We start from the raw sequence: 21,129 nt of genomic DNA on the forward strand, positions 1-21,129 counted from the left end.
ACGTTACAGTCCTCTAGTGCCTGCTGCAGCCCAGGAAAAGAGCACTCACGGGACTTAGTAATTTCTCCAGGGCCTACGCAAACTGGTGGGGAGCTTGGTGAGGGGGAGAGGGCAAAGCTCCTGCAGTTCTGTGTTGCTGGTTATTCGGGGACAAGATCCCATCAGGTTCGTGTGCTATCACTGGTGGTTGGCAAGTCATTTCCATGTACATACTTGACGTTGGTGTTGGTACAGATGATGTACTCAATTTCATCCGAGTAGGGGTTCTGGAAGGTAAAGGAGCTGGTTCTCATCCAGAGCCATTCCCGGTTTTTGGATCGGAATCGGAACATGACTGACAGAACCTGGCCTTTTAACTTCACCACCTAAAAAAACGTAATGCCATCAGTAGTACCTGATAAAAGAAGGTGTTGAAGAGCAACCTGCTTCTGAGCACAAGCCGCCCCCCACTAAAATCTCGTGATGGCCCTTTGCCTCAAAGCCTACAAGACCGTATCTTGGTCTTCCCCAACTAAATGGTACTGGCACTATTCCCTTACGCTATCTTGACTCCCGAATGACACGGGAGGGGAATCTAACATCCCCTTTCTGGCTTTCCCTTCTCTTATCTCTTTGCACTGGTGAGATGTATGGAAAAGCCTCCGGTAAATGAAGCACATGCTGTTGCTTCTGATTCCAACTATTTGGACAAATGGATATGAGCAGCTACTTTTTGGAGTCATGAAAGCACAGGGGCAGTCTTACCTGCCCTGCCACAAGTCCAACGCCCTCAGAAATAAGAGTAACGACAACAGGGCAAGCAAACCACATCCATTTCGAGTTCTGCAGCACTGGGCTGGGCCCTAGAGATGAACCAGTGTTTCAGCCACAGAAGCATGGCATTCAAGTAGGCACTCTGTAGCCACGTCTCTGGCCCTAAAAGCAGACTGAACTAGCAGCCAGAGGATGAATTCAAGAGTTAGACATCAAATGCTTCTGTTTTGTTTTGCACATTTACAGTTTTGTGACTGTACCTGTAACTGTTTGCCATTGGGCAAAGGAGAAACATCTAAGGTTTATTTTTCTCTTGGTTTTCCAATTCATTTCATTGCTTTGCAAGCACGAAGACAGATTCCAATCTGAATACCACACTGCATGCAAAGTGGCAGCTAAAATGTTTTACCTGCTGAAAGCTGTCCCGCAAAAGCTGCTGGTCTTCCGGGTGGCAGAAATCCACAATGTCTTTCCCCAGAAGTTCCTAGTTTTAAAGGAATCGGGAAAGAGATCTAGTCCATTTGTCTGGCAGGCAGACTCCCTCTTTTGGGTACGCCTCATTAATTCCACTTTGGACAGGTCATTACCGCTCACCCCCACCAAATCACTGTTACACAAACCAAGTACAGGAACTGGCATGCTGTATTTTAAAGAGAAGCACAACAGCGGCTGACTAACGTTTGATCTCTAACTCACATGGAGGCAAAAATTATCTTAATTGACTTCAGACATAATCCAGAGCCATCCATCCTTCCGATGATCAAAGTACTTAGCAAAGCACATGAAAAAGCAATTGGTGGAAAAGAAACATGTCTGGTTTAGGCCCTGGGCATCGTTTTATCAGATCTGCTAGATAAGCAGAGCCGCGATATACAAGAGAGGGAGGAAGGAAAAGTAAGAACTGCTGTTCAGACTTTCTTAGAAAGCTCCTACCATTTTCTCACCTGCGGCTGGTAGCCAACTGTAGCCACACACCGGTGATCGATGAAAGTGAAAATGCCTTCGGTGTTGTGTCGGGAGATGAACTCTGTTGGCTGACAAACATTGTTCATGTCTGTGCAGTTGGGTGAGCTGGTGACCTGCACGGTAAGACAGGAACAGCGTTACTGAATCGTACGAGAGCTGCTTTCTCCTGACCAGCCAGCCCTGCAGGTGGATTTGCGGCAAGTGGGGAACGTCTTCAGACAGAGCAGTTTAACTCTGTGGACTTTCAGGACGAGGCAATGTTGAACCATCCAAAACATGCTACCCACCTGGAGCCTGCCGATAGCCACAAGGCAAAACTTGCTGCCCTGGCCAGCGTCTGGGTCATCATCAGGCAGCGAAACACCTGAGAGGGGAGGGCCAAAAAATTCCAGCAAGGTTAATACAGGAAAACTTGCTAATCCCAGAGGAAAAAGACATGCACTTCTGACTTCAATACATCTCCCCGCCCTGTTTTGATGCAATTCAACATCATTTCCAGTGAAGGAATTCAGTAAATTAAGTTGCCTCCCGCTCTCTGTTTTCATCAGAAGGATTCAAGAACTCTGCCACTTCCAGCACAAGCCAGTGCATCAGACAAGTCTAGTGTTATCTTCACCCTCTACATTATCTCCACTATCCAGAGACACAGATCTCTGATCCAGCATGGGCAAAAAACTGAGTTCAATCTTAAAATAAGAAAAAGCAATATACTTGCAAAGCATTTGCTGGCACATTCAGTTCATAGAATAGACAACTTTAGACCCTATGCTCTTAAAAAAACCCACCACAACTGAACACTTCAGCTAAGCCATTACCTGCAGGGGGCCAGGCTTTTATGTAACCCGTGCAGTGCACCACAACGTAGTGAGGTTCACCATCTTTTGCTGCACCTAAGCCATTCCTTGGGAGAGAGAAACAGTCTGATTGTGTTATGTATTAAACCGGGGTAAGGCGAGGCAAGGTTTCTACTTTTACTTCAAAAAAGCTTCCACGGAACGCCTTTGGGGTAAAAAAAAGAACAAAGACTTAACATAAACGCAAGAAGTTCAAGAACAGAAGAGGTTGGAATCGATCTCAATTTCAAATTAAAAAGGGACAACATACTCCAGAGCCAACGACAACAGCGTAAAGAACATGCGGTGTTAAGCTGACTTCAAATCCAATCTCTGAGTCAAAGAAGATTAATCTTCTCCCGAGATTATCTTCCACAACACAGCGGTACTTTGGTTCCTCTACCAGCAGATCTATCTGAACTCCTCAATGAGCCGCACTAGTCCTCGCTAGGCACACTCAGCAGTGTGCCCCCACCGCTCTGATGACGGAGCTGTAGCTCCTTTTCCTCCTAGCAACGCAGTGTGCTCGCCCGTAACTCGTGTTATTTACCTGCAGCGATTCCTCATAAAGCTGAGACGATTTACAGAGACTGGATCCACTGAGCTGTTGCCACACCTGTACCAGAACAAGAAACGCAAAGGGACAGGCTTTTATCTTTCTGGGTCAACATCAGTCCAATCTGACAATCCTGAGTAAGAGGAAGCAATCTATAAATGGGGATGAACCTTTGAATCTCCACCACACAAGTGAACAGAATGAAGATTCTACAGACTTCAAGGAAGGTGACAAACAGTTTCTTGAAACTGGATCTTCTACAACAGTCTTGAGAGCTATCTTGGCACAGGGCAAAGAAAAAGCTCAAGACCTTGACTGTTAGCACGGTGAGGAAAGCTCAGCCACCTTATGCCTACCTCAGAATGAGCAAAAAAAAGCCGAAATAGAAGCATGAAGGGGACAGTGAGAGAGTTCAGCTTCAGGCTCAAATCACACTTCCCCAGGGACTTTCTTTTATTACCTCATTCGGCAGATGAAAGATCTTCGTGAACCCATACACATCCTCATGGACTGCTGGCCTTCCTTCTTGACAGTCCCCGTCTTCAAATCGAGGATGCGACCTAAAGAAGAAAAAAAAAAGAAGATGCCACTGCAACGTCAGTCCTTTTACCAACGCAGGCACCGGGCAACATATTAGGAAACTCGCAAGACACAAGCGTCACCGATGGTACCTTTAGATGCATTCTCAGGGGGGGCTGCAGGATCCTTGTTAGAAAGGCACCAGGGTTTGGTTCCTTCTACAAAGGGAAGGTTTTAATCCAAGTCCTCTGCAGGCTTTTGTGCTGCCCGCCCCCGCCAGTCCCTTCCCAGGCTGTTTTACCTGTCAGCGCGTTCTCCGATGTGGAAAGCTGCTCCCTCAGCTTGCCCACGTCATCCGGGTGCACCTGGTCGTAGAGGGTGCTGCCAAACCACTCTGACTGGGGCTGGTTCAGGACAGGAGTCACAGAATCGGAGACGTAGACCACCCTCCCCGTCTCACAAGACACTATGAACAGAAAGCCGTCGGCCGCCTCTAGGATCAGGTGTTTGAGCTCCTGCATTCACAGACAGACAGACACGCTCTTCACTCCGGGGCCAAGCAGCTGACACCCTCGAAACCCACCCTGGGTGCCTATCCCCCCCCACCCACAGGTTAATCATCCCTCCCCTCCTCCTCTGCTTGCAGTATTTCCCACACGGCAGCGTCAAGCTAAGACCTGGTCAGTGAGAAAGGAGGGTTTGTAGGTGCCGTCAGTGGAGGTATTGCCTGTGCCACGCAGCGACTTCATGTGAGAGACAGCCATGCGCAAGATGGTGAGCTTGTCTGGTTTGCGGGCCAGGGCGCTGCAGGTGGGCACCATGTCCGAGAGCTCTGTGATGTAGGCGGTCATCTTGTTCCTTCGCCTACGTTCAATCTCGCTGTGATTTTCCCTGCAAAAAGCCAGGGAGGAGAGGAGGAAGACCAAGTTACCAACAAGCCAGAAGCCCCAGCCATTTCCCCCATGTCAACGCTTCCACAAGGCCAGAGTGCAAAACACAGAGATGCATCAGGGTCATCAGGAGTTAGAAGGACTACAAGTGCCTCACATGCTGGGCGTGCACGAAGGAACGCAGGAACAAGTGCGAGGAGGACAGTCTACAGTTGGACCTTCTTTGCTGCGGACAAGAGCCTTGCTTTGGATCACATTGGTTCCCTGGCACCTGGTGAAGGCAGCGAGCTAGGCTGAGCTATTTTAGCAGAGAAAGAAGCTTCCCCATCAGTTCCACAACACTGCAGCAAGCCAAAGGATTTCTTCCTTTACCGTGGCCTCTGCTCCCGAAGCGAAGCTCGCCTCCCTACTGAGGAGATCTGCTTTTACACAGCACTGGTGCAGGGAGACTGTGAAGCCTCATCCCACCCACTGTCTGTCCGACAATGAATCAAATCCGACGCCCGTGCACCTCCGATAACCGTTCGAGGAGGCCAGGGCTGCCGCTGAGACTCGGGCACCTCGGTAACGACAGAGTCTTGCTTCGCAGTGCTTTTATGAAGCTACTTCCCTGCTACATCGAGAACTTTTTACAGTACCATGGCAGAGGGAAAGCTTCAGAGCAGACACACACCTCATTTCTGTACGGATCGAGGCCGCTGTGGGCTGGCCACCCACCAGCACACACCTGAGTGGTGCGCATGGACCTCTAACGGGGCACCACGACCAACGCTGCCCACTCACAGCCCTTAAAAGAGGTTTTTCACATGCCTTTTGCCAGCCCGCTCGCAGGGCACGGTCCCCATCAACCCCCAGAGATGAGAACACAACTTGTTTAGGCTTGGCTCTTTTCATCCAGCATATGCCGTTTAACTGGATTACCGCCGTGGGTTTTCCAAAACAGAACTGAAAAGCCAGGTTTCCTATACAGGAGGATGGATCGATCAGATGCAAGGAAGCACAAGGTGGGAAACGAAATGAAAGTCTTGGAAGGAACACAGACAGGCAAGTGAATTAAAGAGGATAAAGACAAAATGGAGCATTTATCACTACCAGGTGTGTGTGCAATCATTCAGTGACCTTGCTCCTTGCTGCAAGAAACCGATACTCAGAAAAAGAAGTGCTTCAATGATGACACTCACCTTGAACTCAAGTTTCTCCCAACTCACGTTCTCGAGTGTGAAAATGAAGCTACCTTCATGACAAAAGCTACTGGGAAACCACCAGGCGTTTTACTTGCCCCACTGCCAAATGTTCTTTACCGCAGGCTGTGCCACGACGGCAACAACTGCCTACAGGGACGGACGAAAGGGTCGCTGCCTCACCGGAGGAGAAGTGCACTGCTGTTTGCTGTACTCACAGGCCCCACTTCTAGGCTTTCCTTATCTCCTCAAATATTTAAGCTATGCAACACTGCCGTTTGGAAGGGCTGCGCTTGGGGGGTATTTTTTTTTTAAAAAACCAGCCAGCAGGCAATAAACTGACCAGAACTGTGGCATTCTCAGCACCCAAGACAGTCTTTTTTCAGTCCTGTGCGTTGCTCAAGAATCAAGTCCAGGGTGGAACACTCCGAAGTAGTTGCAGAGTAAGTTCGCAAGGTGGCAAGCCACAAAACAAGCCATTCTTCAGAAACTGCCACCGCTCAGCTCCGCAGCAGCAACGAGCTGTGGGTGGCAAGCAACAGGAACCTCGATTCAAGCAGTTTTTATTTTGCAGCTGAAAACAGGGAAGGGTACATTTAGGGCTGGGTGTGTTTCTCTGCTGGAGAAAAGCGGTCCTGACAACACACCACCCCAACCAGCTGCAGCTGTGCACACACATTTGTGGGGCACATTGCTGTACTAACGGTAAGGCATTCGACAGGCCTGCTTCGGTCATTTCAGCCACAGCCCCTCGTTAATTGCAAATAGGATCTTGGGGGAAAAAAAAATTAATCCTGTTTTCAGTAAGCCTAAGTCACTGTAAAGCACAGGACAACACTACCTTTCCTGGAAGGTTTTATGGTGTAGAAAAAACCTGAGCTAGTACTTTTTTTCATGTCTGTTTTGCACTCCTGCCACAAAACCTCACCAAGGTGGGAATGGGCCATTTGGCACCTTGAACCAGGACAAGAGAAATTGTATTTAGCACGGGTTAGCAAAGCTACAGTACTCGGTGAAAGCAATGGCCCAACCACGCTCTACCCTACAGTCTTTGGCAAGCAAATCCTTTTGTGTATTCCCCAAAGACTCTTACAAGGGGACTAAATGCCTCTCCCCTCCTAATTCCAATTACACAGCCATTTCCAGAAGTCTGTTCAGTTTCAAGTCCTCTACTGCAGCAGATGAGGGAAGGGGGGTGGGGTGGGGAAGAGAAGGGATGCCTAGAGAAACATTAAGGAAAGGAAATACTCTGCTTGTCCATGCTTGAAATCTCCATTCTCCTACCTGGCAAGTCTCTCCTTATCCGCTGAACTCTGTTCATCATCAGACCTAAAAATAAAATCAGCGATCTAAGCTAAAATGGAAAAAAGTTTAAAGAAATGAAAAATGGGAAGATGTACTAGGAAACCCAGCCTACAGACACGTCTGTTTTGCAGAGGAGCCATTCCATAAAACAAAGCAGTCATTAGTTTGTAACACCACACATTAAACAGCTGCCTACCATCTACATTGTTTTGAAGTTTTAAGGCGCTCACCAAGCCTATGAAAGAGGCAAGGGTAGCCGTTCTACGTGTAACTGAGGTGCAGGTCATTCTGCACGTGATTAGAAGGTTAATGGCAGAACGGGGAATTAGGGTTCCAGTCACATTAAACGACTCTTTCTTTAAAGAAAAAAAAAACAAAACACAAAACACAAACCAATAGCCTCTTCGATAGTATTAACAATTCAGAAAAGCAGATTTAAGAAATACCCCAAAATCCAAAGACAGTGTAAGATTCACAGCCAACAACACTTTTTTGTAATGCTGCTACATCAACACCGTTGAGGACAACACAGTCGAAATGGCTACACGACAAGTGGCACACAGAGATGTTACGCACATCATCTACAAAAAGACACACAGACACCCCAACCTCCATGCACTTTCAGTTTTCAGGGAAAAGGAATCTGCAAACCTTGTTTTACAGAGGCTGACGGTACATATTCCTCTTGGGGTTTGGCTGCCTTGGAAAACAAATAATCCCCCAAAAGCTACCTCCAGGAAAGGAGAAGAGAAGGTACCACCTGTGTTCAGTAAGGCAGGCATGCAATCTCTCAAAGGCTGAGCATCTAAAACCTAACTGCATTTATGGAGCACGGGAGGCGTTTTTAGCACTAGTCTGCTGTGTTACCCTTCCACCTCAAACAGGTTTTAGAATAGTACTTAAAAAAATAATTCGAAAAAGTAGTCGCGTTCACCTCCATGCTTTGTTTTGCCTCACGTCATCTGAGGGAAGAATGTACTGGAAAGTGAGCGCTGCCAGAGCCGTGAGGAGCATGATAGGAGCACTCCCGGGAAACAGATGCGAGAGCTACGGGCAGCCCGAGCGGCGCAGAGCAGAGGGGGCTTTCGCCACACTTTCCTTACCGTCCTCACTGCCCGAGCCGGCAACTGCGAGCAATAACCTCGACGTTAAAGCAGACGGGTACTGCTGCTGCCTCCGCAGTTCTGAAGCCACACAGGATTCTTTTGTTTCTTTGTTTATTTCTCCCTCACCTACCACTTCTGTATTAACCAGGGTGACCAAAGGCCACGGTGCAACAGAGGGCACAGAGAACCAAGATCCCACCCCAGCTATGGCACCGCCTGGTTTGGTAGTAAAATTTTTAACTTCAAGGGCCACAAAGCTGTTCTGCACTGCAGCGCTTGCCTACAGCACGCGGGTTTTTTGGTATTTTGCCTTATCTTAGTACTTATTAGGGTCTGCTCTACCTTACATTCCCAGAGCTTAGGACTTGCACTAGGGAACAAAGTTATCCGAGGTGGGCTGGCAAACACATTTCTCGTTCGCTTGACTTCAGAACAAGCCAACCCACTTCAAAAAATCTAGAGAGCCCCAGCCCAGAAGTCCCTGCTAGCCCTTTGGCAGGTAACAGCATGAGAGTGACCTGAAATTTTGGTTTTACTGGGGTTTTTTTTGTTTCTCTGCGTAGAGACTGACACAGGTTTGTAGCTCTGGCTCGAAACATTACAGAATAAGCATTTTGCAAAGCATTTCTAGACTGCTAGTTTCAGTGCACGAGCTCAGAAATCCCAGGGAAGGGCCCCTACACCCAGCATCACCCTGGCTCGCTCTGCAACGTGATCTGACCCTCTGACCCTCAGGCTCCTTGACACAACATGCTGGGTGGTCCTTTCCCCAGTGTCCTCAATCACTGGAATTTTAACCCCAATTTCAGGGATTTCTGAAGTCAGAGCCCTCCTTAAGACAAGCTGCTAAGCGTAGCGTCTTGGCCATTATTCTGTATTTGCTCGTTTAACTCTTAGCAAGACATGGCATGATGTGCCTTTGTGCCAAGGGGACACCCTGGAATTTACAGTACTCTGAATACACACAAAACCACCTCGCTGGCAAAAACATCACACAGCAACACAAAGTAAACCCATGAAATACTTAGATGGAGTTCCACAGGCTTCAGAAAGCCGTAAAAACGACCATGAGGTCAGGCCCAGCGCTAGATGATACAGAGCTACTTTCAGCCATCAATAAGTAAACAATCAGAGTCAAAATATTGCCTGTAATATTACTGTACACTCTGATCTCTAGGAACTCCCCCATTTAAGAAAAAGCTTCTGCCTAACTCTCCCACAAAACACACAAACCACAGCATTTGCCAGGGAACCCCGTTCAAGTAAAACTTGAACGTGAAACTTGTATCTGTGCAAGTTTCTTGAGCAGGAGAAAAGAATGGGAGTCCAAGGCAACAGCTGAAAGAAACGTTGAAAAAGAGGAATGTAATTTCATCACACTCATAACGAACTGGTCCAAAAAACTTCAAGGAAAATGTCTGGATCCTTTGGTGCACCCACTAGTTAGAAAGGTGCTGCAGGATCTCGCTTACATTAAAGTGGTTTGGCACCAAAAGCTTCAAAAACTGCATCACAGCAGATTCTTACCTGGCAAATCTCTCTTTATCATTTGGCATCGGGTCATCATCGCATCTAGGAGAAGGGGGAGAGGAAGCAGAGTTCTTAAAGTGTTTATACTTACTTCTTTCCCAAAGAGACTGACAAAAGAACAAGGTTTAATACATCACACAAAAAAAGGCCTGGTGTTAAAAAGGCAAACTCTGCCACATGTAGGCACTCAGAACCACACTCTACATTTATCTAGTTAAAAATAATTAAACTGCCGTCGTTTATCACCTTGACAAGGTTTTCCACATCACATTTATATCAAGGACAGTGGCATCATAACTCGGTAATTTAAGAAACAGGTTAAATTGCACTCTGAAGATACAGTTAGCCCAAATCAAGACCCTCATCCAAAGGATCTCAGCAGATCTTCCAACTCTTCTGTGTTCCATATGGATCGTAAGAGGAGACTCACTTGCAGCCTCGCCAACTCCTCAGGAGTAAGGATGTCTCTGCAACTAAAGCATCCTTACAACAGATGAGAATTCAGTAACATGTGTCTGAGGCACTAAGCTCTTTGGCGGAAGATTTTTCTCTACCATCAACAGGGGCACAGCCAGTGCTCCTAGAGCGGCGTGCCGGAGCAACCAGCAGGTTGCTGGAAGCGTTCACGGTAACTGTTTAATCTTTTGAGATGCTGGCATTGAACACAGCAACATCATCACGGGCTTCTGCAATGCTGCTTCAGCCCAGGGATCGTGAGGCTCACTTCTTCAGCTGGCCTTGTCTCGCTATGAGGCCTGCCAGGGAGGCCCGAGGTGGAGGCTGAACCCAAGGAGCAATGGGATCCCCTCCCAGCCATGGCTCCTTCTCCGGACTCAGCGGCCCCATGTGCACAGCAGCTTTACTTTGGCAGCAGCTGCCAAAATGGAGGAATACTGCTGACTAAGAGAAAGGGGAGATTGTAAGCAAGTGGAGCACTGCCTCCCTCAGACACCCCTGCTTCTCTCTGCGGTGCTGGAGAGGAAAAGAAGCATGCTCCTGCTCTGGGGGGAATGCACAGGCACACCTACACCACACAACAGAAACTTCGGGGTGCGACTGTCTCCCTCACCTGAGGAATTTACTGTTCCCTTCTCCATCATCATCAAAATCAAGCCTGAAAAACAGAAGCAAGAAGATAGTGATGAACCAAGCGGTTTCTCCTTTACAAGCTGCTTTTCTGTCTGTCCCTACAGGGATGCAGGTGATTCTTGAAAGGAAGATATAAGTAATCCCAGGGCTAATGTGAAACTACCCACAAAGTTTAGGAGGGGGCCTCCTTCACATGTCTATCAGAATCGGAGCAAGGAAACAGTTCAAATGAGAGCAAGCCTGCTTGGAGCACCCATTGCATCACAGCCTCCTGTTCCAAAAGCTCTGGATCTCCGAGCAGCAATCCGAAACCCGGCTGGCTGCCACAACTGCTCCTCCCTGCTCAAGGGACCGATCAACAGCCTACAAATGGAGCGCTCCCAACTTAAAGGCTTGGATCGGTTGCATTTAAAAATAAAAAGAGGAGGGCAAAATACTTCAAGAGTTAAAGTTCAGTCTGGTGACCTGCACAGTAAGCGCCCTTAGCTCGAGAGCAGACGATGTTGCCGTGTTTGCTCTAACAGGGTCGAAACCCCATTTCCAACAAGTGTGGGAGGACAGAGGAAAGGCTTTTCGCCACACTCCCCTTCGGGATGGAAAACTGGCATGTAGATGCAGCTCAGCAGCATGCGTGTTTGTAAATGAAGTGCGAGGAACAAGTAGCAGACAGCATGGGAGGAGCTGCAGGGGAGCGGGAGTGCCAGCAAATGGAGGTGGAGGAAAGAGTTTGAGTGACTGGGGGCTGGGGGCAGGGAGAGATTTTAATTAGCTTGAAAATTAAGAGGAAATTTCTTGTGCCAGGAATTTCAGAGCAGCCACTCAATATCCTTTCAATTTGCAAAGGCATTTTTAGCAAACAAAAAGCCTACCACAAGCACATTGCGGCTTCCCCCCCACCCCCTCCCAGAGAGGGCACAGTTGCAGAGGTTTCAGTAAGGCCCCAACATTTGTGTTCTCTGTTCTGCCTCTCTTGCAGTAACTGGCTTGTCTCGCTGCTTCAGTGACTCCTCTTTACCCTCAATCCTTGGTGAGTGACCCTCTTCTCCCATGAGGTGCAACTCAACTTTGTAATACCTTTTTTTTTTTTTAATGTAATACAGAACCTGGCTTTAGTGCGTATGATTGGCATAAAGCGTACCACTACGAAGTAAAGGGACTGGAATCAGCGCACCTGAAGGAACCAGGAAGCTTCTTTGCTTAGAGGTAGACAATTTTCCTCGTCACAAGGGCAACCACTCTTTCAAGAGAAGAGCGCTTCCTCGAAAACACGCTTTGCACACACACCTCCCCCCAAAGAAGTACAAACTGCCCACAGCCCGAGCACACACTCACCCAGAGCGCCGCTTGTTGGCTCTCTGAACGATGGCCCCTCCAGCCTGCGCACCCGCTCCAGGGTTCCCAGAGCTGACAGCTGCACCCAGCGAGGAAACATCTGATGCCATTTCTAAACAGGAGAGTGGAAAAAAAAAAAAAAAAAAAGAAAAGAAAAGAAACCAGTATTACGTCAAATCCCCCTCTAGTTCAGAGGGTGGAGTATTCTCCACATATAGCTTCCATTAAAAGGAATTGCATTTCAGCATCTGATGTGGATAGATTTTGTGCAATGTCTGTTTCTAGTCCTTTCATCTCCTGCCTCTCCAGAGCCTGTGCTAAGGGTCCATTTCAAGCTTTGAGCACATGCTGTTTTCATAAGCTCAAAAGCTTAGATCGCTAAACTGAAAGATGTGGTCTTCTTTTTAGAGAGAGGAGGAGCCCGATGTGCTGGTGGGTAGGGGCTGAACCCATTCTCATATGCTGGCTGCACGGGTACACAGAAGGGGAGAGGAGAGCTGGGCATTTGCCTAATAACATTAATGCTGCCTCTTGAAGAGCGTTTATTTCCCAGTCTAAGAGACAAAGAATTAACCAAGACACTTGTAAGGCACCTTGAAAACCATGATTTTTCAGTCATTTCTACTCTTCAGCAGTACTGACCTGAGGGCACCACAGGCTTGATTACCAGTCCCTACCTATGCTCCTCCACAACTGGCCACGCACCCAGAGCAAACCAACGTGATTTCAGGGAAGACCCAATGCTACCCCCCATTAAGCAGGACAGCAGTCTGGCTTGGAGCTAAAAACCTTGTGTTTTACATGTAGAAAAGCTGCACAAGGAGTAGGAAACTCAATCAGTGCTTTCTAAGAGACGAACCAGGCAGGTAAAGCTCTCGAGAAGTGTGGAACTGGCGAGCCTTCAGAAACGGCGCCACACAACATTGCAGCGCTGCTTCTGAGAGGTCTCACTAAGACACAACATTTGAGAAAATAAAACCTCTGCTTTGAGACATGAAAACCAGCCCTTTATGTGTATGGGAGAAAGAAGTGTCTAAGCGGAGAACTTGATGCGCTGCCCTCACAAGTCAGATGGCAGGCCCGAGCCTGTTATGCGTTATGGGGTTTTTTTTCCCCGCAATGAGAGCAGAGAGCCTGGGCTCTCCACGCAGGCACAGAGCCGCCCCCCAGCTGGGTGGGCAGGGTGGGCTCCCAAGCCCTGCGTTTGGGTGCCGAGAACGCCCCCCCCCCTCACCTCCCCACAGGCAGCTCCCAGCTCCTTCCAGCACCAGCAGGGATTTCTCGTTCCTTGCGAGCCGAGAGCCAGTGTTCGATAGCAGACACTGTGCCGTACTTCTCCCGTCCTCACGCCTGGCTCTTCCCTAATCCCACTTGCTTGGGAGCACGCAGAAGAGGTTCTGTAGCTCTTCAAAGCTTGCTCAGCCTGGATTTGCCTGAAGCTGCGTTCAACGTTCCTCTATGTTAACACAGTCCGATCTGCACCAGATGCGGCTTTTCAACATAGAAGGCGTTTTTTCGTGGTTTTGAAATAAGTCAGCTCCGTACCCATTTTAGCGGTCGTGGGGTGTGAAGTTTGCTGCTACCCGACTGCTAGACTGCAACCCAAGCAGCCACCCTGGCTCCAGCCTGAGAATCCCCCACCTCAGCCTCTGCAAACGGAGCTGCACAGAGCGGACAAACCGCTTCTGATTTATCGGAGCGGAGGGGACCGAAAAAACCCAACCCAACGCACACACAAGCCTACCGCCGGGGTTCCCAAACCCACAGCAAAAAGGTACACCGAGAGCTGCTCACGCGGGAAACACTGCCAGAACTGGTGGGACAAGGCAAAGAATCGAAGTTACGTTTAATAAATACGGCAATAACCCAGAGGTTAAGCTGAGAGGCCGTCAAATCTTGGCGGAGCCAAGCCGAGCCTCAAAAGTAATGGCAAGTTATGCCATAGCAAGCTTCTGTGCAACGCTGCCCATTTTTATTTCTCACCTCATCAAACATAAAACGCAGCCTTTTGCGTGCCTAGCATCAGAAAAGGAAAAAAAAACCCCACATTTTCAATATCATAGGTACATCTGGCTTTTAACAAGTATTTTTACAGTTCCTGAAATCAGATTTCAACCCGACAGCAGTTTAATCTCAGCAGTACGGCCAGCGTTGGACAGTCACAGCGAAAAGCGGAGCTGTGCAACAGCCCAACCACCTCTGCAGCAGTGCGGCTGGATCACAGCAGCTGGCTCGCAGCAACAGCTCTAGCTCTCACAAAACATGCTCCAAAATTTCTGGTATTTCTAAAAAAAAAAAAAAACCCAAAAAAAACCCTTAAAATATAAATAATCTTTCACCACAGAAATACTGCTAGCCTCTATTACTGCCTGATTTGTTTTCCTCCGAGCAGCTGGCATTGCTGAAGAAGTTTCTTCCTTGCCAGTCCATAGTATTTCCCAAGGGTGGCTAAAATATGGAATAAGCATCCAGCTCAGCGCTCAGCAGTTGAAGGGGCCAACAATAACAGTCCCAAACAACAGCATGAGTGAGCACGCCCAATTTCAACACCAACTACAGCAACAAAACACAAGGAGTTCTCTGATGTTTCAAGAAAAAATAAAATATCCGAGAACAAAGAATCAAGTATAGAAACGCAAATTTTTAAAAGACAGAAGATTATTTGAGGTTAGTGGTTTTCACCATGTGGATACGTAAGGTCTCTGCTGGGAAACCGGTCCCTATGTGATAAAGTCAAGTCAGCTGATGTGATGCACTTAAAATAAAGGGAGGTCGGCCCTCCTCGCACTCCATCCTCCACGCTGTGACCATGGAGCGTTGCCATCTCCTCTCCGCTCGATTTCAGATTGCGTGGACCCTCTGTGCCCCTTCCTTTATTTCCAAGTGAAGTCCCAAGGCGCAGAAAGGGCCGATATCAAAGGTCTTTGTTTAGCGGAACACGGCCTCAAGTGTGAGTAAACCAGGTCAGAAGGTTTATTCCTTTTTCCCAGGAGCCTGTGGCTTTCCAACATACGTATTTAAACGCCACGCTCTGAAATCAAGTTTCTGGAGCACAGCAGATAATCATTTTATTAAGGAGAGAGGAATTTCCGCTTTTGGGCAGGGAAGGAAGTGACACTGTGCTGTTCCTCTGCAAACTAACTTTTAAATAGGGTTGAGGGGGAGGGAGGGCGTCTTTGTTTGTTTTCAAATGCCTCATCTGAGCCTTTGATATTTCCAAGGAGCCTGCTGCGTGGACTAGCATGTCACGATGAAACCACTTTACCTCGTGCTTCAGCTTCCTACTCGGAAACATTTCCCTCTCGTGGTACAATGCGCCCTTTCACAAGTGGAAGAACATAAAGTATCTTGAGATTTGGCAGTGTCAACTGGTTAATATTTTGCTCTGCACAGTGAGGGAGAGCATCAACATGGTTATGTACTCTTTCACATGACCCACCAGCCTCTCTACCACATCCTTACCCCAAAAACAGGGAGAGCGTGGGGCAGCCAGATGGGATGGGAAGAGGTCTGTCGAGCTTCTTCACCCTTCAGAATTTCTAGGACACTCACACGAATGCAAAGCTTCCTTTCAAAACTCCCATTTTACCCCAATCCAAACACAAGCCCCGGAGCAACGATACACCGAGGTTAGCGTGGAATTGCTGGCACCCAACCCATCAATGCAAGCTCCGAAAGCTTCGCACTCAGTAACAGCGGGGTGGTGAAGGCGTCTCCAGTGCACACGTGCTCCGTAAATCCATTGGCCCAGATGCCCGTCGTGAGAAAAGCAGAAATCCCTCCACTTTGGCACTTGAAAGCCACCGACTCCAAGCGTAAAAGGCAAGATGGGAGTAGCTGGAGGCAACCTGAGACAAAGATCCAGCTAACAGAGTCAACCAATTCTAAGAAAGCCCGGTACATTACAACCAAGAAACACCAGTTTCACAACTTAAACTACCATCACCGGGAAAGCTGCTGTTCAGAGCAGTGACTAGCACTTCCCAAATATCAGGATGCTTAGCTATCCAAAATGGTGAGAACAACATTTTTCATCTCGTCCCAAATAAAGAGGCAAGCAAGGAACATATTCCTTTGAAACAATCAATATTAAGATCAACAGGACAAATGTTCATTTTCATTTCGGAAGTGGTTTCTTCAAAAAACACATGTGCCACCAGAAGTCCCAGTTGATCTTTCTCAGAGGGCAGGGTGGGTTTCACAGCGCAACATCCTTGTTAGGTCTGTTCCAGCTCTTTCCAGAATCAATCCCTGCTTGCCTTTAGCATGTGTTAAATCTAATTAAGGCCAGAAGAGATAAGCAGAGACGGCTTGGAGAAATTACAGATCCTCATTTGTAACTGAATACAAATCTGCAAGCACAACCACAATTCAGGCAACAGTTCGACCCAGAACAGAATAGGCTGGAAGATCGCTAAGGGAATGTCATCTCGAGAGCCAGACTTCCAGCCCAGCTCTCCTGGGAAGGGCTCTGTTGCAACTACTGGCATCTCAACAGTGAAAAAGCTTCAGAAATAAAGTCAAAGAAAATATTCAAAACTGTTATTTACGAGAAGGGCCTGCCGTAGCTCTTAAACGCATTTTTATTGTACCACTTAGCCAGGCACTGTACAAAGCACAGCAAAAACGGTGGTTCCTGCTGCAAAGACTTTTAGCATATAGTTGCTCGCCAAGGCTCAGGATCCACCAGCGCATTTTAGCATAGCAAGATCTCATTTAAACTTAAGCCATTAGTGAGCTCTCAAAAAAAGCAAAGGAAGTTTAGAGCAGGTTTTGAGCAGATAAGAGCTGCTAAGATAAACAGCATGCTACTTTAACAACTACTTGCATTTCACTCCCATGTGTGAGGCTTCGGTCCAAACGGCGCACCTGGCTTTGTATTTACAAAGCTTCTCCATTTCTGTGTCTCAGGTACGTTAAAGAGATTTATTTTTAAAGTAGGTGGTGTTTTTTTTTTTAGGTTGTTTGAACTTCCCATGCAATGCCAGCTCAGCGCTTTCATGCCCATGGGAACCTTCTCCAAGAAGCATTACAGAAATTAACTAAAAAAAAGCACAGACAAGAATGCACCTTCCATTTTCAAGGGTTTGAAATCATGCATTCAGGAAAGTAAATGTTTAAAGTGAAGCTGATGAATCCTATATTCAGCCAGCCAGCACCAGAAATATCCTAATAGTCCAAGTTAATAATAAAACCTGTAAAGTAATGCAAGTAAGGCAAGCCACGTTTTTTTTAAATCCCTCCTCGTATTTCCTCCTGGTTGGTGGAAGCTATTCACTTTTCACTCCTAACCAGGAGATTTTAACAACATAAAACTTGCTTAAATTGGCACAACTGAAAGCTTTCCATCTAGCACAACTCACAGTTTAAGTCTTTTTCAGTTAAACAAGACCAGTAAACTGCACAGGAGCTAACCTCACTCTCGGAAAGATGAGGAAGCAGAAAAGTTTTGCAGACTTTATTTTTCAGTAAGTTTATCTGAAAAAAACAGAAAGTGCTTTATCCATCTCTCTCACATGTTTCTAAGGTGATCTCCTTTGCTGGTGTAGCATTCCGAGGAAGGACAGAAGGCCCAGGATGGCACAACACTGAACACAAGCTGCAGTCTGAACACTTGGAATAAGTTCCAACTTATTTTTCCAATAAGTTTGAACACACAAAAAAGTTTTAACTTATTTTTGTGGTCAGTTTTCCCCATCTTTCGCCACGGCCTGCTCAAGCTGTGAGGACATTCAGCATATTTGGGGGCATTAGCCTGTATTCACTGGAGCCCTGCAGTCTGTTTTTCAACATCAAGGAGAAGAGGACCAAGCTTTTAAAGAACTTTCACAAGTAGTTTATTTTACTGATAATCTCCATGTATATAACGCTTATGCAGACTGTATTCCCCACCCCCATGTAAAATGGCCAAGCTAATATTGGTCAGTCTGCCTGAAGCTATAAATATTAAATGCAGATGTTGAAAGTTCTTTCTCTTTTCCTTGCAAATTTGTTTCAAACTTTCCTATTAGGCAAAATATCACGCAGCTCCGAAGACTACACTTATATAAACACTCTGCAATACACGAACAGTTTAAAGCCACGAGTATCTTCCTTTCTCATTCACTGGATTCTATAGAGCTGGCTCGTAATGTACATTTTCCATCCTTACCCCAAGCAGCAGTATTTTTTTTTTGCTTTACATTTGGCTACGCATCCTTTGTCCGCCAAACCGTGCAACCTCGATCTAGCACTACGCTGGCAGGAGAAGAAATGAACTTCCTGATCAAGCCCACACCACCACCAATACACATGACTGAGATTTTACTACTTGGAATAATCTCACACTTTCATGGGATACTGCTGCGAGCCAAAAGCGTATTTTGCTGCAGGATGGGATCACAACTTTGACAGTTTCCATTTCAGATGTATTTTTGCCAAACTGAATAAGGAGTTCTTGTGTTTTTTCCTAACACGCCATCTCTAACTTCTGATCGCTGAGGAATTTCAGATCATTATGTGAAACCACAACCACATATTTCCAGATACCAGTTCTGCACGCTTGCCTCAGAATCACCACAGACAAATGACCCAAAATGTTTTCAATATTTAAAGCCACAATAGCTTCCTATATCGTTAGAAAACAAAAAAATCATCCTTCAGAAGTTACATTGAACTGTCCTCAATAAACCTGTAGAGGCCATGCCAACCAAGACCTCACCAGCCTCAAGCCACAACAGTCAGAAACCACAAGCCAAAAAAAACCCCAAACCAACCCAAAACACAAAGCCCAGAAAACACAGAAGCTCAAATTCTGATCTCAGTCGCCACGTTGTAATTCCATCACAACTTCAGAGGCTGCATTATTCCAGACACATACTGATTTCAGAGCAATTTAGCCAGAAATCTGAAAAAGCCCAAAAGTTGCAGCTTGCTTCAGCAGGCATCAGGTATCACCAACTTCTAGCTTCCTCCAAACAGGGAGTCACCCTTTGGTTATCGACCTGAGGGAGCCGAAGTTGAAAGAATATTCTGCTCTCTGCTGACAGGCACTCACACCCTTCCGTACGCACCAGCTACTCAGCTCAGCAGTTTAAACAGGTAGAGAGGAGACTTGTAAAAAACCTTTTCGACACAGCACATCAGATTTTGTCTGTCGCTAATTAATAAAAGCTCAATGAGACATACAGCATAGAAAGGGCCTCAAACCAACATAAACCATCAAGGACAACACAGGCAAGAGAACCCACTAGTGTTTGCTCCCCCCCCGGGAGGGAGAGGATGGAAGCCAGACCCCCGCAGGCAGGCCACCGCCGCCGGCATGTGCCAGCCCTCGAAGCTCAGGGTGCGGAGACGAGCACCAGCATCTTGCTCCTCGGTATCACCAGCTCGCACCGGGTCTCCTTCTCCCCCTCCAGCTTACCTGCTTCCCAAACCACCTGCCGCTCCGCCAGGTGCCTCCTTCCCAACTTGCTGCCACCTGACAAGCAGCCCAGGCCCCCCCCAGGCGCCCCCTTCCCACACCGGCTCCCACGGGTGGCCCCCAGCCCCCCAAGCTCCGGATAGCCCCTCAGCGTCCCCGGCCAAGCCCTCACCCCCACCGACCCAGCTCCCCGCAAGCCTCCAGCCCCGGGTGACAACTTCCACCCAGCCCAGCCCCGCTCCGGGCCGGTCCGAGCCCCCCCCACCAGCCCAGCCCAGCCCCGCTAACGGCACCGCCAGCCCCCCGCCCCAGCCTCCCTCCGCCCAGCGCTGCTTCTCCTCAGGGCCCCTCAGCAGCCCCCTGCCCGGCCCAGGGCCCCCTCAGCGCCCCGAGCCGACCCCCCCAGCACCCCCTCAGCCTCCCCACGACTCCCGCAGCCCAACCGCCCCTCCGCGCCCACCCGGCCCAGAAGCCCCGGCTCACCCGGGTTAGCGGCGGTGGCTGCCATGGCCGGCGCGCACAGGCAGCCGCCCCCCCGCCTCCCTCCTCACCGCCACTGCCAAGATGGCGGCACAGGAAAACCCTCCGCGCTGCCGCGCAGCCTAACCTGCCCTCCGCGAGGGGCGGGGCGGGAGCCAGCTGCGGCGCTCCTATTGGTCTAGCCGGGGAGGGGGGCGTGGTGAACGCCCCCGACGGCGCGGCCAGCAGGGTAGAGTGAGCGCGGGCCTGCCCCGCCCCTACCACGGGAGGGGGCGTGGCCCGGTGAGGGGGCGTGGCCACGCCGGGGGCGCGTGGGGAGGGACGCGCGCGTGGAGCGAGTTAAAGGTCGGGTTGAGTGACGTCACGTGTTGGGGCTCTTTTTTTAAAAAAAAAAATTTATTTTTTTTTTTTTGGCGGAGGGCAGAAATCTTGCTGGGATTGGGACTGGGATTAGGGTTGGGATTAAGGTTGAGACTGGGGCAGGGGTTAGGGTTGGGACTGGGATTAGAGTTGGGACTGGGATTAGGGATTCTGCCTGGGCATGGGGATTGGGTGGGAACTGGGCTCGGGACTGGAACAGGGCTTTGGGCCAGGACTGGGACTTGGGGCTTCACCGGTAAAGCATTAATTTGTGTGATTGTGGCTCGCGGGTCTCAGCCTCGGCCACCCCGTGATCACAGCGGGGGCCGAGACGGGGTGTGGGTCCACCACTGCACCCCAGGGTACTGCACCCTGGGACAGAGCAACCGCAGATGTAACGTCCCCTTATCCCCCCTCCCGCTCCCGCTGCACTGGCAAGACCCCAGAACTCAGCCTTTGCCGAAAAATCACCCGAAAACCCACCCTGTGCCAGCCCGGGGGGCACTCACAGCAAAGCCTCACTCTCAGAGCGATCTTTTTTCCTCCGGGGGGTGGGGGGTGAATAAAATAAACTCACTCGTGGGCTCAGGGGTGTCTCTACGGCGTTTAAACTATTTTGCGGTTTGTTGTGAGGCCGTTTCGCAAGAGCCAAACGGGCGGCTCAGTTCAAAGCACAAAGCATCGCAGCTTCAAAGAGTTTTTCCCCCCATTTAGTCTGAAATAAACCAAGGACCAGCTCTAAATTATCTGGCAGGCTGGGGAGGACCTGGCTCCTGCTGGATTTTGGGGACAAATCCCCCTCGGCTCACCCCAGGCCCGTAAGACCC

At 48.6% G+C, this 21,129-nt stretch overlaps 1 protein-coding gene across 12 annotated transcripts in view; it reads right to left on the bottom strand.

The window, feature by feature from the left end:
* Nucleotides 1–21,129, bottom strand: part of ARNT (aryl hydrocarbon receptor nuclear translocator) — a 29,124-nt gene that overhangs the window by 6,798 nt on the left and 1,197 nt on the right. For 4 of the 12 annotated variants that reach the window (XM_056322306.1, XM_056322303.1, XM_056322300.1 and 1 more), the window contains exons 1-15: nt 19,946–20,092; nt 12,061–12,172; nt 10,709–10,753; nt 9,637–9,681; nt 6,983–7,027; nt 4,305–4,518; nt 3,929–4,142; nt 3,780–3,845; nt 3,569–3,668; nt 3,103–3,168; nt 2,535–2,620; nt 2,007–2,083; nt 1,698–1,832; nt 1,163–1,237; nt 214–365 (exon numbers count right to left, since the gene is read on the bottom strand). In XM_056322306.1, the coding sequence (XP_056178281.1) occupies nt 214–365; nt 1,163–1,237; nt 1,698–1,832; nt 2,007–2,083; nt 2,535–2,620; nt 3,103–3,168; nt 3,569–3,668; nt 3,780–3,845; nt 3,929–4,142; nt 4,305–4,518; nt 6,983–7,027; nt 9,637–9,681; nt 10,709–10,753; nt 12,061–12,172; nt 19,946–19,970 (1,457 nt within the window). In that variant the 5' untranslated portion in view covers nt 19,971–20,092. Of the gene's footprint in view, nt 1–213; nt 366–1,162; nt 1,238–1,697; nt 1,833–2,006; nt 2,084–2,534; nt 2,621–3,102; nt 3,169–3,568; nt 3,669–3,779; nt 3,846–3,928; nt 4,143–4,304; nt 4,519–4,674; nt 6,021–6,041; nt 6,196–6,982; nt 7,028–9,636; nt 9,682–10,708; nt 10,754–12,060; nt 12,173–19,945; nt 20,093–21,129 lie in introns of those variants that run through there. The other 8 variants (XM_056322307.1, XM_056322304.1, XM_056322308.1 and 5 more) reach the window with 6 other exon arrangements.

This window comes from Falco biarmicus, chromosome 19 (genome assembly GCF_023638135.1).
Source record: "Falco biarmicus isolate bFalBia1 chromosome 19, bFalBia1.pri, whole genome shotgun sequence".
In the NCBI taxonomy this organism is placed as follows: Eukaryota; Metazoa; Chordata; class Aves; order Falconiformes; family Falconidae; genus Falco; species Falco biarmicus.